The sequence below is a fragment of the Drechmeria coniospora genome, chromosome 01, assembly GCF_001625195.1.
Source record: "Drechmeria coniospora strain ARSEF 6962 chromosome 01, whole genome shotgun sequence".
Lineage (NCBI taxonomy): Eukaryota > Fungi > Ascomycota > Sordariomycetes > Hypocreales > Ophiocordycipitaceae > Drechmeria > Drechmeria coniospora.
Window position 1 is genome coordinate 8,207,132 of NC_054389.1, and position 15,693 is coordinate 8,222,824.

At 57.0% G+C, this 15,693-nt stretch overlaps 6 protein-coding genes across 6 annotated transcripts; 3 read left to right on the forward strand and 3 right to left on the reverse strand.

The window, feature by feature from the left end:
• Positions 1–293: 293 nt before the first annotated feature.
• Positions 294–2,153, forward strand: DCS_02159 (intramembrane protease; the record flags this gene model as incomplete). The annotated part of the gene is made up of 2 exons (XM_040799488.1): positions 294–1,240; positions 1,307–2,153. The coding sequence occupies 2 exons, from the start codon at positions 294–296 to the stop codon at positions 2,151–2,153; spliced, it is 1,794 nt and encodes a 597-aa protein (XP_040660371.1).
• An 803-nt stretch (positions 2,154–2,956) lies between these two features.
• On the forward strand, positions 2,957–3,589 carry DCS_02160 (uncharacterized protein; the record flags this gene model as incomplete). Its single annotated transcript, XM_040799489.1, has 1 exon — positions 2,957–3,589. The coding sequence occupies one exon, from the start codon at positions 2,957–2,959 to the stop codon at positions 3,587–3,589; it is 633 nt and encodes a 210-aa protein (XP_040660372.1).
• A 2,527-nt stretch (positions 3,590–6,116) lies between these two features.
• Positions 6,117–10,025, forward strand: DCS_02161 (uncharacterized protein; the record flags this gene model as incomplete). Its single annotated transcript, XM_040799490.1, has 3 exons — positions 6,117–6,147; positions 6,245–8,084; positions 9,227–10,025. 3 exons carry the CDS (start codon positions 6,117–6,119, stop codon positions 10,023–10,025), a joined length of 2,670 nt encoding a protein of 889 aa, XP_040660373.1.
• Positions 10,026–10,364: 339 nt separating this feature from the next.
• Positions 10,365–11,350, reverse strand: DCS_02162 (c30d10.14-like protein; the record flags this gene model as incomplete). Its single annotated transcript, XM_040799491.1, has 4 exons — positions 10,365–10,694; positions 10,757–10,904; positions 10,979–11,150; positions 11,233–11,350. 4 exons carry the CDS (start codon positions 11,348–11,350, stop codon positions 10,365–10,367), a joined length of 768 nt encoding a protein of 255 aa, XP_040660374.1.
• Positions 11,351–11,989: 639 nt separating this feature from the next.
• On the reverse strand, positions 11,990–13,081 carry DCS_02163 (uncharacterized protein; the record flags this gene model as incomplete). The annotated part of the gene is made up of 1 exon (XM_040799492.1): positions 11,990–13,081. One exon carries the CDS (start codon positions 13,079–13,081, stop codon positions 11,990–11,992), a length of 1,092 nt encoding a protein of 363 aa, XP_040660375.1.
• A 468-nt stretch (positions 13,082–13,549) lies between these two features.
• Positions 13,550–14,555, reverse strand: DCS_02164 (uncharacterized protein; the record flags this gene model as incomplete). Its single annotated transcript, XM_040799493.1, has 2 exons — positions 13,550–14,230; positions 14,286–14,555. 2 exons carry the CDS (start codon positions 14,553–14,555, stop codon positions 13,550–13,552), a joined length of 951 nt encoding a protein of 316 aa, XP_040660376.1.
• Between the last annotated feature and the right edge of the window lie 1,138 nt (positions 14,556–15,693).

Sequence of the window (15,693 nt, forward strand, 5' to 3'; positions counted from 1 at the left end):
ATGTTTCCACCTCCTGCCAATTGTTGCAATATCGTGAGTGGTTTGCATGACTTCTCGTCTTCTCGAAAGCGGGCTGTTTGCGTGCTGTCGTTTCCACCTCATCGGTTCATTTTTGATCATTTGTGCACTCTTGCTTCCCTCCACGGTACTCCAAAGGTCACGATGACGGTGTAAACACCAAAAGGGGTCCCCACTTGCTCCTCACTTTCCGTCTCGAGACCAACATCCACTCGCCATCCCCCGGCCCACTGCCGTCAACAACGAACGGATCGACAGCTCCCACGCCCATCACAATGTCGGCCAACGTGTCGGTGTCGGGCCCTGCTGGTGGGGGCCTTGACGGCGTCAACGCTACCGTCCACGGCAATGGCACGGATGATGTTGCCTCGCCTCCGCTCACGGCCCTCGGCCTCCTCCAGAACGCCGACTTCGTCATGCTCGAGCTCAAGCTCTTGGTCGGCGCCATGGGCATCATCTACCTCGGTGCTCACGGTGCGCTGCGCCGTCCGCCGTCCGCGTCGCCCAGCAAACCCAAGGAGGAAGGCGAAGATGACGAGGACGAGGACGACCGCTTCTCGCAAGGCTTGGAGCTCACCGACGCCATCATGTTCCCCCTCATGGCCGGCGCCATCCTCGCCGGCCTGTACTATCTCATCCAGTGGCTCAAGGACCCCGCCATCCTCAACAAGATCCTCCGCTGGTACATGTCCACGGTGTCCATCGCGAGCCTGCTGTCCCTCTACGCCCACGGCATGGAGGTCGCCACCTCGTTCGTCTTCCCGCGCTACTGGCGCGGACCCGACGGCGCACTGCGCAAGGTCGACCAGAAGGCGAGGCTCGTCGCCCGCTGCGACGAGGTCGGAAACGTGGTCGAGGGCGCGCCCCCAGAGTCGGGCCTGTTTCCTCGACTGCCCGTCGTTCGAGCCTTGGAGGGCCGGGTCAAGTCGGCCGCGTGGGACCTTCGTGCCCTCCTGACGAGGCGTTGGGTTTTCAAGCTCTTCATCCACGGCCTCGTCGGTGAGCACAAGGCGAGGGTCAAGTTTGCTCACATGATGGCCTTCCTGCTCGCGACGGCGACCGCGCTCGTCTACTTTTCCACCTCGTCGCCGCTGCTGTCCAACATGCTCGGCTACGGCATGTGCTACGGCTCTTTTCTGATCCTGTCGCCGACGGACTTTTTGATCGGCTCCCTCGTCCTCGTCGGCCTTTTCTTCTACGACATTTACATGGTCTTCTTCACGTAGGTTCCTCCCATGCCCCCACCCAAGCTCTGACGTAGGCTGACGAAGCCGCCGGCCGATGACAGCCCGTACATGGTCACCGTCGCCACCACCCTCGACGTACCCATCAAGCTCGCGTTCGAAGCAGGCGCGCGGAAGAGCATCCTTGGCTTGGGAGACATCGTCATCCCCGGCATGGTCATCGGCTGGGCGCTGCGGTTGGACCTCTGGATCCACTACCTCCGGAGGGTCAAGTACGAGCCTACGGACCTCAAGATTCTCGAAAAGGACGTCTCGTCGGGTCGGCTGACGACGCGGAGCGAGATGAAGCACAGGGAAGTGAAGGCGCCGTACGTCAATGCCAAAGCCAAGTGGGGAGAGAAGTTCTGGACGCGTGGTCGCCTGTTCCTCTCACGGCCCGCGAGCGTCCCCCTCGACCTGGCGGCAACGGTCTTCCCCAAAACGTACTTTTACGCCTCGATGGCAGGGTACCTGGCTGGCATGCTGTGCACGCTGGCCATGCTTGTCGTCTTCAATCAGGGGCAGCCCGCACTGCTCTACCTGGTGCCCGGCGTGCTCGGCTCGCTCGTGGTGACGGCGCTCGTGCGCGGTGAGATGAAGGACATGTGGACCTACACCGAAGACGGCAGCCTCGACACGGTGGACGTGGTCGTCGACGTCGACGCCGAGGGCAGGGCCATCAGGACGATTGGCAAGCTGGAGAATGGCGTCGTCGACACGACCAAGGGCAAGGACGGGGCGAAGGAAGACGACGAGGCCGACAAGACCGAGGCCGACAAGACCGAGGCCGTCAAAGCCGAGGCCGACAAAGCGGGGCGGGATGCGACGAGGAAGGGCGCTAAAGGGAAGAAGAACCATGCAGTCTTCTTGCTTTCTCTCGAGGCACCCTCCGATGACGACGAGTATGAGTAGGCATATGCGTCTGCGCAATGGAAGCATCTCGGCACGAGGCGGGGCATCACCACATGGAGACGACATGACGACTTGCCTATTCCCCGCCTGCAGCGTTTCTTTCCGCTGTGCTCTTCAATGTTGTTGCCTGTCTGGTCGCGAGGAGAACGGTCGGCCACCCCCCCCTACCTACCCGAGCAGAGAGGGATGCGACGCGATAAACCGCCGAAGAAAAGGAGTAGTTTGGCTTCGGCCCAAGGTCCCGTGCACCGGCCTGGCCGTGAGGCACGGTGGCGTTGGAGAGAAATCCGACGGTGCATTTTCTTGTTCGTCAACGGCAATTGCTGACTTCTTTCTGTGAAATTCGACCGTTGCCGGCGGTAGCGTTCGAAGCATTTGCGAGAATCAAGTCAGCCTATCGACTTCTCAAGGACATTTCTTAGGCTTTGCCCGTGCCTCATCTTGGTGGGCCTTGCTCGAAGCGTGCCATGCATTGCAAACTGCAATCTGCGGCAGAAGGTTGAGCCTACCGAGGACGGCCAAGGCATACTTGATGGAATGTCGAGATTCAGACCAGTAGCTAGGGTCACGACGGGAAACGTATAAGAAGGAGCTCTATCCTCGGGGTTCGTCCGCCCAAAGCTCGCCCCCTAGTCCATTTCGTCATCATTCGGCTCAGCATGCAAGAGTTGTTTGTCACGCACGGAATACACGACATCGGTATTTCTGGATACTTCATACTGGCCATAACATCCCCGTGACCTTCAATTTTCATTCATTCCGTTCTTCAGAATAATCTCGAGCCGACCTTCAACCACTGCGCAATGTGGGACTGCATTTCTTCTCCGGTGCCTTTGTCTCTGCCGGATACTTCTCCTCCCGAAACCGGCTCTGGACGTGTCGGCCATTCCAACGGCCAGGCACCTGTGTTCGCCTATTTCGGAGAGGCCGGGGAGCCTCTCCAAAATGGCTCCGACGATGGGCTCGACTTTCAGGACCTAGGCGCCGTGGAGAGGGAGTATGTTACTGGAAATGGCGACGAGTTTGGCGACATCGTTCGCGACGAGTTTGGCGACATCATTGGCGATTTCGATGACTACTTTTACGAGAGTGACACCGACGATGATTTTTTTTCACATGTCGTCATTGACGCCCGTCATTACGATCTCCATTTTGACGCCGATGATGAATGTGGTTGCGCCTTATGTTGCTACATCCAGCAGCAGGAGGAGGAGGAGGAGGAGGAGGAGGAGGATGAGGATGACGCCGATGACGGTGACGGTGACGGTGACGGTGATGGTGGCGATGGTGGCGATGCTGGCAATGCTGGCAATGCTGGCAATGCTGGCAATGCCGGCCATGGCGTTGAGGCCGTCAACGACGACCATGATGATGATGAACCGAGTGTGGGGATGATGATGTCGGCATTGGTCCTTGCTCATGAGGCGCGAAGGTGATATCGGGCGGACAGGGGTAGTTGTGATGAGGGTGGTGATGATGGTGATCGACGAGGAGGAGCATGATGGATACGAAGGCGATGATAAAAAGCAATGACATTAACTGTATGGCGACATCATATTATCACGGCTTAATTTGCTCTTTCATCTTGGCGTTTATCGTCTCGAGGTTGTCAGTCCACTACGCAAATTCGTCGGGTTTGCAACGGCATATTCTGCTCACCAGCCCCGGCGCGGCCAGCGGGTATTAGTTAAGTCTAAGTCGTCGCTCAATGGCGGCAATTGGCCGCCAAGACCGACCAAGTTGACTGCCAGTTGGAACCCGGGATGCAGCTGTATCTGCGGTAGCCAACGGGCATGGCCGGTGAAAATGATGGCTGTTACGACCACATGCGTCCTTGAAACATCATGGGTGAAATGTCACGAAATACCATGCAAATACTGACCCGACTTGAAAGTAGCACCCACAGATAATGCAGAACGAACGCAAAGCCGTCTTTGCTTTCCATCCACGGCGACATGCTTCAGGGGGCGCCTGGGTGGACTGCTGTCCGTGGCTCCTCGTCTCTGTCTGTCCACCTGCCTGCTTGCCTGCCTGCTTATCTGTCTAGGTGTACCTGCTTATGCGCAACTTGATCGGTTTCCCCCCCCATTGGTGCATTCTTCCTCTTGTGCCCTTGATGTTGTGCGCCTGCGGCGGGAAGCTGCCAAAACTCCTTTATACCCTGGGATCTACGTCGAAGTCTCGCCTGCAGCTTTGCAACTAGCGTGGCTTCAAATGATCATGCGCGCATAGCCCAGAGACAAGGGTGCGTCTCAATCGAGAGGCAGAATATTCCAACATGCAAACCGATATTCCATCGAGCCTTAATGTTTAGGCTGAGCATGTAGGCCCCGATTTCTGTAGCCTGGCGGCCTACCTGGTTGCCTCGCCGTGCGCCTGTCGGTTTTCCATACTGTACAGGAAGTACCTACAGTAGTACGCACTCTGCGTCAGACTATCAGTACGTGTATTACTGTACTACAAGTAAGTAAGTTTACTTACTTGTGGGTGCTCCGCATGAAGTGAGCAAGCATGATAATATGATGCAACAGAGGCAAAAAGGGGGTCGGCCCTGACTAGGGCTACAACGAATCAAGGATCGTGAGATGGGTCAGAATCAATCTATTGGTGTTCTTCTTGATGATGTTGTTGCTTAAATAGGCGCAGATGTGGACACCGCTACGTAACTAACTACCCGTGACTTTAACCCCGTTACAGGCCTGTTGACTCGTCGGCGCGACATAATACTTACTTCTTAAGTACTTACTAGCAGGACCTTGCAGATACTATTACTATCAATACTGCATACCTAATTGCATGCACACCTATGGCATGATAGTGCAAGAGCCTTACGGAGCACCTATTTAAGCATTACATGATGTACTTCCTCGAACTGTCACTGCAAGTACGGAGTAATAATACATGCACACTGTGTGTGCACCGATAACTACTAGTGGGCACTAAGGTTGTGTTCAATACTTACGGAGTACCATGCACAAGCACACATGTAAGTACTCCGCATTATGATGTTAATAATACTCAAAATCTACATGTATCCACTACCTGTGCTCTATACAGTACGTGCCGTTACTTTGTACTGTACATGGCACTCGTTATTTATGTCACCATGTCTTCTGCGATTGCGTCCACAAGTACTCCCTAAGTGTGTGCAAGTATTGACTATTACCAGCAACTTGCAATTGCTCCGTACTATAGCAAATGTACTTGCATTGCATGAAATACTTGTAATCCGTACTTTATTGGCAGAGCAAGTGCATCTCTACTTAACAAAGTAAGTATTATACGCAATTCACAAAGGCACAAGTTCCTATGTAGGGTGCAGAATTACTATCCCGCTGGCGACTCACGCGCGGGTCACGTGACCGGTCGAGCATCCTCTTCCCAGGCGACAAATCTATTCTTGCGAGACTCTTCCCTCGCAACTTTCTCACGATTACTCGCACCTACATGTTACACCAACAACCCCTTCCCACCATGCCCCATGTTCCCTACCGTAGGGTTGCGGGAGTTCAATCAGGTGCATCGCGCGAAATATCAACCATGACCCGCAGTTCCGCTTCTGGTCAGCACCCTAGCTGTTTCTCTACGGAGTATTTACATCAGTATTGTGCCACCCCATCGATGTGCTCCGACAACATCAGACTTGCTGGGTGCATGAAACTGGAAAAAATTCGGGCGGGGTGATTCTCGTTCTGCCCAGGACAAATATCATGCAAGAACGAGAAAACAACAGGCCGAGCTACCTTGCAAGCACATGTCATTACCAGTGCATGCTTTATCATGTCCACATATAGGCGAGTGCTGTCCTGTAATTCCAACCCATCCGTAGACAGCTGTGTGCTTGTACCGGAGTCTTCTTGCCCGTTCGGTTGAACGGAACATAGCTGTGCGAGTGCATTATTTTTCACTGTTTCGATAGGCTCTGTACCGCCATCTCGACAACGGTGGCATTTCCGGATCACGATGAGAGCCTTTGCCTTCGGTGCCGTGCTAGGTACGTTGCTTGCAACCATGGTGGTAGCCTTGCAGCCTTGCAGGCTCCGGGCACTACGTGGAATCGGATCGAACCGTCTAACCATTGCACGACGTAGCGATATCGCACGCGACTTCTATCCTAAAGCCGGACATTCGCGCAGACACCAATCGCGATGGCCGCGTCGACATCAAAGGCTCGACCGATGTCCACGGCAAGGATACTTGGACCAACTCGGCCGGCGCTCTCTTTCTCGCCAACATTGGTGATACAAACCGTCGATGCAGCGACAGAAAAGACATGCAGGGCGGTCCGGAGACAGTATCGGACGAAAAGCTCATGGGATGCCACGATGCCGCAGATGACATCCAGCGCAGTCCTCAGTACCTGGCCCCCATGCGAACCGTGCCCCTGTCGAACCTAAGCCCCCGTGCCTTCGGCTCCATCTCCATTTCCGAAGAGCAGTCCCGGAAACTTGTACGCATCTTTCGCCGCTCTGGCGATGGTTGGCAGATCGTGCACAATGACACCATCTTGACGGTCGAGGAGCTCGCCAAGGGGCTGGAGCTCGGGATTGATGCGAGGGATGGGCGAAAGCCTACCTGGGACGGCAAGGCAACGGTTCGGTTTTCCGTCACGGATGGTAACCAAACGTCAACGGACAAGGTAGCGCTGCGCGTCGCCCCCCTTCTTGCCCATCATCACCTCCAAAAGGTCGAGAAGGTGATTGCTCCCAACGTTTCGGAACCAGACCCCTGGTCGACGATGACGAGAGCGACATTTGACGACATCGACATAATTATGCAACGAGAAGGCTTTCAAGTTCCGATTCAACACATAAATACCATGCCCCTTGAGGTGGCGCAGGATCCACGGACAACTATACTGCCCACCGAATGGGTGCAAGATCAGTTTGAAGCGACCTACATGAGCATACCAGGGCCGAGCGGGCCTGTCGTTATGCGCATCATGGTGTCGACTTCGAACCTATGGCGGGACGATCATCGTGTCGCATTCCAGACGCTTCGCGATACCGGCATCGGAGCCATGTATTACCCCACAGACAAGTTTGTACCGGACCTGGACCATTTTGGGAATCTTGAGACTATTCCGCCCTATGAGCTGAACGGGAAGCGATATCCCACGGGCCGCATCATTCTCGGCGGCGAAGAGGAGGGACTGAAGCCTGTGGCGACAGATCTATTTCGGGCTCAAGAGGTACAGGATCCTTTACTCATCGACTCCATGTGGCTTCCCGTCGGTCATGTCGATGAGTTCCTTCAATTCCTTCCCGCCAACACGTCCCGTGGCTGGAGCATCATGGTAAACGATCCTCATGCCGGTACGCGGCTCCTTTGGGAGGCCTACGAGGCAGGCCTTGGGCCGAGTCTCTTCTACTCCCGTCCAAGCGGAGCCTCATCCACAGTCGAGACCATTGTGGCGGCTGCCGAATGGGCGGCTGCCGAGATGGGCAATGCGACGGCCAATACCATGGCTGCCGATCGTATCCAGGCAACCATTGACCTTCTCAAGAAGGAAACGGGCATCACCGACGAAGAAATCTTTCGCGTTCCGGCACCATATTACTGGTCGACTTACAAATGCACTCGGACGCCGCAGGAAAAACGACTATCACGGCGCTCAACAGTTCGACGAGCCGAGGTGGCGGTATCGCCCGATTATTGTTTCAGTCGGCGGGCTGGTAAAGGCGTAGTGAGAACCATCGTCCCTCCTGCCGTCAACGGCATCGTTCTGAGCAGGTCCCGGTATATCGCACCCAAGCCTTGGGGCCCCGTGGTGAACGGCACCGATATTTTCGAAAAGGCGGCTCGAGACTGCTACAAGAAGGCAGGCTTTGAGGTTGACTTTGTTGACGACTGGTCGCTGTTTGTGGACAAAGGAGACATTCACTGCGCAACCAATGTGCTTCGAGACGCTTCGGCCGCATGGTGGAAGTTGTAGGTGTCTTGTGTAGGTGTGCGTGTAAGTTTTGTCTTTCCCATGGGGTTCGCGAAAGATAGGGCAACGATAGGGCATGATATAGATTCGCAATGTGCTGAACGGTCTTTTGATAGATGACGTTCTTAACGACGTCCCGAAAGATCCGTCATGACATGGCAGCCATTGTAATGTAATGCAACGCGAAAACCCTCCATCAACGATAATACAATTGGTGATATAAATAAAAGTGCCATACTAGACTAGACAGATAGACAGACACTCTCAAGGCTGTAAGCAATGGTGAAGATCAGCCTTGGCCGTACGTCAAGGTAGTGACACCAGCAAGTGACCATCGATGATCGTGATATTACAGTACTCGTGAGTACACGGATGAAGTATTTAGAGTATTACTGCATCATGTCATACATACTTACGTAACGCGATTTTTGGCTTCCGTCAGCGTCAGCGACGAGACCCCCAAGAACAGCTTACCCCCAACTAAGTACTAGTACTTCAATTAAGTACAGGATTGCTGATAAATTATTACTGTAATTACTTACCGAGTATGTACTGTACACCTATCTACTGAAGTACAGTAATTACTGTGCAACTACTTGAACTGTACGTGTACAGTACAGTACAGTATGGAGTTCCCCGTATGGAGTACTCCGTAATTACTGTACGGAGTAAATGTAGGTGATATCCGTCAGAGGTCCTACCAGATTCACTCTATCATGACGGAGCCATTGCAACTATCCTCTGTATCGCCGCGTTCCTGACGACGACTTCTTCGCAGCCGTCGCACTGGCTCGGGTGCAACGGCACGAGAGCAGTCGTCGGTCCCCTCCCGCTCCGCCATAATTTTCCTCACTTTTTTTCTGTAAATATAAAACTAAATATTCACGATAAAGACAAGCATCCTCTCAGTGGAAAGAAAGGGTGAACAAAACCTTTCAAAGGCAAATCAATCGGTCGCCATGGGCAGCCAGACTGATACGGCGCCGACAATTGTCAAATGGGTGCTTGACACGCGCCGTCTGTGGCCCGAGGCGACGCAGACGAAGCATCTGCCCACGACGGCAAGCTCTCATCCCCTTCAGCTTCCCCCGCCCAACCTCTCCTTCTAACGACGGCCCCCCTCCCCGGCCACACAGGCCAGCCGCGCCTTCGCCCTCCTTCCCACGGAGGAGCAGGCCAACGTGCTTCGCTTCTACCACGTCGCCGATGCCAAGCTCGCCCTCGGCTCCTCGCTTCTCAAGCGGCTCGCCATCGCCCGCTACGCCTCCGTGCCCTGGCCTGCAGCCAGCTGGTCCCGCGATGAACGCACGAAGCCAGTCTTCCGCCACCCTGACGGTACCGAGCCCCTTCTCTTCAACGTCTCCCACCAGGCCGGCCTCGTCGTTCTCGTCGCCCTCGTCTTCGCCGACCGCCACAGGCCATCCCCCGACACCTCCATCGGCATCGACATCGTCTGCCCCTCCGAGCGTCGCGATCGAGACCACGCCATGATCGCTGCCGACGGCTGGTCCCACTACGTCGACATGCATTCCGAAGTATTCTCCCCGGCCGAGTCCAGCCGGCTCAAGGACCTGCCGATGCCCGATGCCGACACCCGCCTGGCCTATTTCTACGCCCTCTGGTGCCTGCGGGAGGCCTACGTCAAGATGACGGGCGAGGCCCTGCTGGCCTCTTGGCTGCGCGAGCTGGAGCTGCGCTACTGCGCGCCGCCGGGTCAGACGGCGCCTGAAGGCCGCTCGCTCGAGATTTGGTTCCGCGGCGCACGTGTCGACGACGTCGAGGTCCAGCTCCACCCTCTCCTAGACGGTTACATGGTCTGCACGGCGATGCGATGGGGACGCAACCATGACGGTGACGGCAAGCCGGACACGACGGTGCCATTTACCGAGCTGCGCATTGATGAGCTGCTGACCGAAGCAGAGGCTGCCGGCGGACTGTAGGCGGACTGTAGACGCCCGTGGGGAGACAGGCACGCAGTACTCCTCCGTAGGTGTTGCGCTTTTCTGGCATGGTGCACATGCGGCTTGTCGACGAGTGCTGCACGATGGCCCGAGTTGACGACGATTGGATTCCAGCATGAGCAAGCGCCATATGTACCTGATTACTCTCATTCGACGACAACACGGTCATTCTGTCTACCATTCGCATGACTACGCCGACGAACGTGTCGGGGGCCTGGTGAATGAATGCCAAATGGCCACTCGCCGTTGTTTTCATCCCATCATACATGTTGATGCTTTTCGCCACTGTTGGAGGGTGTCACCATGCGTTTGCTCGGCTTACAGGTGTTTGGCGAAAAATGCCAGTAGCGTCTTGTAGCCGCGCATGTACTCGTCGCGGACATGCGCATCGCTCAGGTCGGACCGGGCCGCCATCCAGCCGTGGATTTGGTCCTTGAATATCTCAACGTGCTTGGGCCCGGCGAGAGCATCCTTGAACTTCTGGACCTCGTCCACGGGCTCCTCTTTGGACGCAAGCAGCGCGAGGGGAGTGCTAATGCCGTCCGCGTCGGCGGCGTCGACCATGGCCGGGTGAACCATGGCGGCGGCGGAGAAAGGGTTGGAGGGCGCCTTGACGGAGAGGGCGACAACCTTGCCGCCCCAGCACATCTACCTCGATCCGTCAGCACACCGTCGGGGCCATTGCCGGCAGGCTAGGGGGAACGACGCACACCAACGATGCCGCAGGCCTTGACGGATGGATTCTCGGCCTTCATCGCCTGCACATAATCGGGAACGTAGCCGGCGATCGTCGACGGGGGAAACGTCTCGAAGAACTTGCCGAGGTTCTTCTTCTTCTCCTCCGAGTTGGGCGGGTACCTTGGTCGGCCATTAGCGAGAACTCAAGCTTCCACCGTCCGTCATGGTCGATCGAAGGGGAGATCATATCATACCACTCAATGGGACACGGCTTTCCCTTGAACCAGTCGGGAATGAAGACCTTGTACTTGCGGTCGTTGTCGCCAAGGGCAAGGATGTCTGCCCCCTGGAGCGTCTGGTCAAAGTAGCCGAAGATGTCGAAGATGATTACAATCGCCTTGGTGGCGTCGGCAGGGCCCGTGACGTCTGGAGACATCCGCCGTCGGCCGTCAACACGTCGCACCGAGGTATGGGAGTTGATGGGCACGGGGAAGCCTTCGGTACATACACGTCTTGTAGCCGCCGAGCTCTTCATAGGCACCTTTGGGCTTGTAGCCCTTGTGCACGACGGGCGGGATGTTGCAGCAGGCCTCGTTGTGGCCGTGGGAGGCGGGCATCGTCGACATGGCGGGCGCCGGGTGTTGAGCAGAAGGAAAATGGAGGTTGAGACGATGGCGAGTCCTAATGTGGCTCGTAGGCGACGAGGTGGAGTGGTGGTGAGAGAGAAGAGTGCGAGGTTGTGGTAGTACGGGAAGCTTCCAGAGCATGAGTTCTTGGATACGGTTCGATGCGGTGGGTGGGGGCGGGGTTGTGGTCCGCTTATGATGTCACGGGTACCTTACTGACGGGCCATCTTGACGGCCATCCTTCGCGAATCACCGGCGACCTGAACACCAGGCTAGGTAATTCATTATTTTAGCATCAAATACCACATACTTGTAGCATCTCTCCCCTGTCAAGCCAGTATGATCCTACGTCCCATCCACAAGCACAGAATGCCGTACGCATGTGAATCCCCGTCTGCCTCTGCATCGTCATCAGTTGTCGGTGATAAAATGGCTGCCAGCTAATGAATCCCAGGCCATCTGCGGCGGTTTCTCCATCCTCCAGTGTCAGTCGAGCATAAAGAGGGCCTATAGCTGCTCTCACCCGACCGACCGTCCGTTCAGGACATGCTTGGGCGTATTTGCAACTGATTTCTCGCTCCTCGGTGGAGCACCACGTTGTCCTCGCCCGTCGTGAGCGCTTGAGAAACGTGGCCCGAGCTACGACCAGCCGTAAAACTGGCCGTCCACGAGGCCGCCTTGCCTTTCTTCGCCGCCGTGCCAGCGAAGGCAAGGAATCATGTCGGAGCGCTCTTCGACGACGCTCCGGACGTGCTTGCCGATCTCATCAGCAAGCTGCATGGCAGCACCGATGACCTGCTCGGTCGGCTCCCAAACAACGACCTCACGAAGAGCCATTGAGAGTGCCTCACCGGCGGCGACGTGAAGCAAGCTTTTGATCTCCCTCTGCATGTTGTGGAGGCGCGTCGTGAAGATGCGGCCGACGAATAGCTTTCGGGCTCGAAAGTCGGGCACCCACCACGCCCAGCACACGTTGTCCCTGATCTCTGCGTTCGCAAACGAAGCGCCGTGACGTTTCCGCCCTTCATCGGCCCCCTTGGACAGCGCCGATTGGGTTAAAAGGCCGCGCATGGCGTGCCAGCGCATGAGATTCTGCGTCGGCAGCAGCTGCGCCCACGTCTTGCCCTTCGCCCGCATCGCCGACAGCCGGAGTTTGGCCGCGTTGAGGCTCTCACGGGAACACAAGGCGAAGTCGTCGACGTTCGAGTACGACAACTCCTTCGTCTCCGCCGGCACCTCGACGACGGCTGCCTTGCCGAGGACGATGCGAAGCTGTGTCGCCGCCTGCTGCTTCCAGCCAAGCCTGTCGAAGAACTCGGGCCGCAGGTCGCTCCAGACGATGCTGAATTCGACCCGCGTCGGGCACTCGTCGAGCCTCTGCTGAACCTTCTTGAGCAGCTGCGTCGCCATGCCCAGCATCCGATACTCGGGAAGCGTCACGATGTCGGTCACGACGGCGGCTTGAACCGCCATCATGCCGTGCCCCTCGTTGATGAGCGCCTGACGCATGTATGTAGTGCAGCTCGCGATGACCGTCTCGGCATCGTCCTTGTGGAACAGGACCCAGTACGCCGCGTTGGCCTTGCTGGCTTCCGCCTCCGCCAACTGCCGCTGTAGGCCTATGTAGATGCCCTTGGGGAGAGGGGCTGCCCACATTTGGCTGCTGTTCTCCAAGTGCTTGGTGATCTGCAACGCCGTCGCGCGCTGGAAGACGAGGTCTCCGTCGAGCATGTCCGGCGCCCCCACGGGCATACTGCCAGCTTCCACCACAGCCTCGTCAGCCAACAGGCCGGGGAAGAGTAGAATCGACAGGGGCACCAACTGTCCGGATTATAATCGTTCGTCATGTTGGGTAGAGACCTTGGATCAAATAAGCGGATCGTGCCGATGCTGCCGTCCTTGCAAGCGATGAATGTGCCTGGGGAGAAGTGTGTGGTGTTTGAGGCCTGAGAAGCGAGGGTTCGAGTAAGAGCTGTGCTAGTCTTGAAACTTTCCATGCGCGGCTGAGTTTGTGCACGGAAAGTGGTCGGCCGCGAGTTCGGCAGGCAGAGGATGGTTTAGCCAAGCAGGAAGCCGACCGTTACCCAGGCGGCGATCGTAGTTGCCGGACAAAGTGCCTATCTAGCGCCCTAGTTTCATGTTGCCAGTATCCCTCTCCTTTGCTCGTTCTTTCACCGCACCGTCCCGGCTCTGACTCTGCTAATACGTGCTCCCGTGAGGCGTGCTCCCGCACTCCCAGTCGCGCTCGAACCGGCTCCAGCCGCCGGCGTCCAACTCATCGAACAGGCCGAGGGAGTAGACGACCATGTCGTAGCACCCATTCTTCGGCTTCTTGCCGGCGCACACGTTGCCGCCCATGGCCACGTTGAGCAGGATGGTCATCTCCCGCAGCGGACGGGTGCCTTCGGGAACCGCCGCCTTCATGACGGGCCGGCCGTCGATGTACCACAGCAGCCTGCCCTGGCCTGGTTGCCCCCCAGGCTGGTCCCATGCAAAGTCGTAGCGCACGGGACGGGCGTGCATGTCGCGAATGCGGGTGCCACGCACGCGGTGCTTCTGGGGCTCGTGGTGCTGGCCCCAGTGCAGGCAAGAGTGGTTCTCGCAGTCGCCGTTCCACGTCTCTGCTATGTCGATCTCACCGTCGGTCGGCCAGGCGAACGGCTCCTGCGGGAGGAGCCAGAAGGCGGGCCAGATGCCGTCGGCGCAGGGGGAGAGGATGACGGCCGAGAGGACGCCACGGTCGCGGGCGAGCGTCTGCCTGCTAACGAGACGGGCCGACGTGTAGCGCCGATCGGCGGAGGGGGCATCCTTGTTTGCGACGGCACGGATGACGAGACTTCCCTCGGCGGTGCTGTCGCAGGCAAAGAACATCTTAGTCGCCTCGCCAGCCATGATCGAAGCACCCTCGCGACGGAGGAGCGGTGAAGGGGCGAACTTGCTGGAAGACATTTTCTGGAGCGGCCGTGTAGTGCTGCAACTCTTGGTTTCCCCAGCCGTCGGGGCCATTGCCGAGCTTTGGATCCCAATCGATATGGATGGCCACGTCCGGTTGGAAACGAGGTTGCCAGTAGACAGAGGCGACGGCAGGTTGGTTGGGAGGGTGCGGAGGAACCGGAGGCGGGGCTTGGCTGGGGGACTGTTCCTTGTCGCCGACAATGCCCCCCAGCTCATCCTTGATGCGCCTGAGCTTGTCTTTCCAGGCCATGGTGTTGGTCCGTGATGAAACGGTTGGACGTGGTGGCGATTTTCGTCGATGGCATCCAAGAATCGAGAGAGAGGAGCCAGGGAGCCGCCCGAGAGTGAGGGAGGGATGGAAGGCGGCAGCCGTCAGTCAGCACGGCCCAAGCATGTCAGATGGGACAAGAACAGACACTACATGACGTCACTCCATACATTTCCACGGTTTAAATGTAGAGCTTGGGAGCACGGCATACCTGTACTGTACTCAATTGCTCTTTTGCAGACTCAAACGGCTCGACCAAGCTGTCTAGTTCGCCCAGTCGTACGGGACAGTCAAGAATTGGCTGCCGTCCATGACCGAAACTGATTCGCCATCTCTAGCCGAGCCACCGTACATTCTCGTAAGCTTGGGCATCTGCATTTCCATTGACGCCTACAGAGTGCGGGTAAATGCTGGGATATGACATCTATTCTTCGCTGGCTATTGCCTGACTGTTCAATGTGCAGCGGGCGGCAACGGCGTGTACTGGCTAGAAACGTCGTCAAGAGGCAGAGGCACACCTGAAAATCAACACGACAGGTACCTATCTACGTGTCGCCTGTCTCTTCAGAAAAGCACGTGAGCGGCTACGCATGAGGCAGGAACCGACCTGGGAATCGAGATGACGCGTCAGGCAGGCGAAAAAGTGCCAACACCAGCCGAGCCTCATGGACTCGGCTTTTCGGACAGACTGACTCCAGACTTCAACTATCGCGAGATGCCTGCTTCGCCACGAGCCCGTTAACCCTGCCCCGGCGTATCGGCCCAAGACGACCACTTCGTATCAGCGTCCTTCACGTCACGAAGTGTGCCTTGAGCACAACACGCCCATCGCACACAGGCGTCATGGAACACCAAGCCCGTCCGTCGAAAGACCGAATCGACGATGAGACAAATTTCTTCGCCACCGGTTCGCAGGTTCATCCCATCGATCCATCGACGTGCACAAGAATGAATCAATGCCTGCACTAGTAGCACGGCGTTGGTACAAGTTCCGTAATACTTGTACTTGCGCATATCGGGCATAGGTCCCTCCGGCATCGTTGCAGCCCCACGATTCTTCAAAGCACGAATGGAGTGGGTGGGCACCGAGAGGCGCTAGGCCTATGCTCTCAGGGACAGG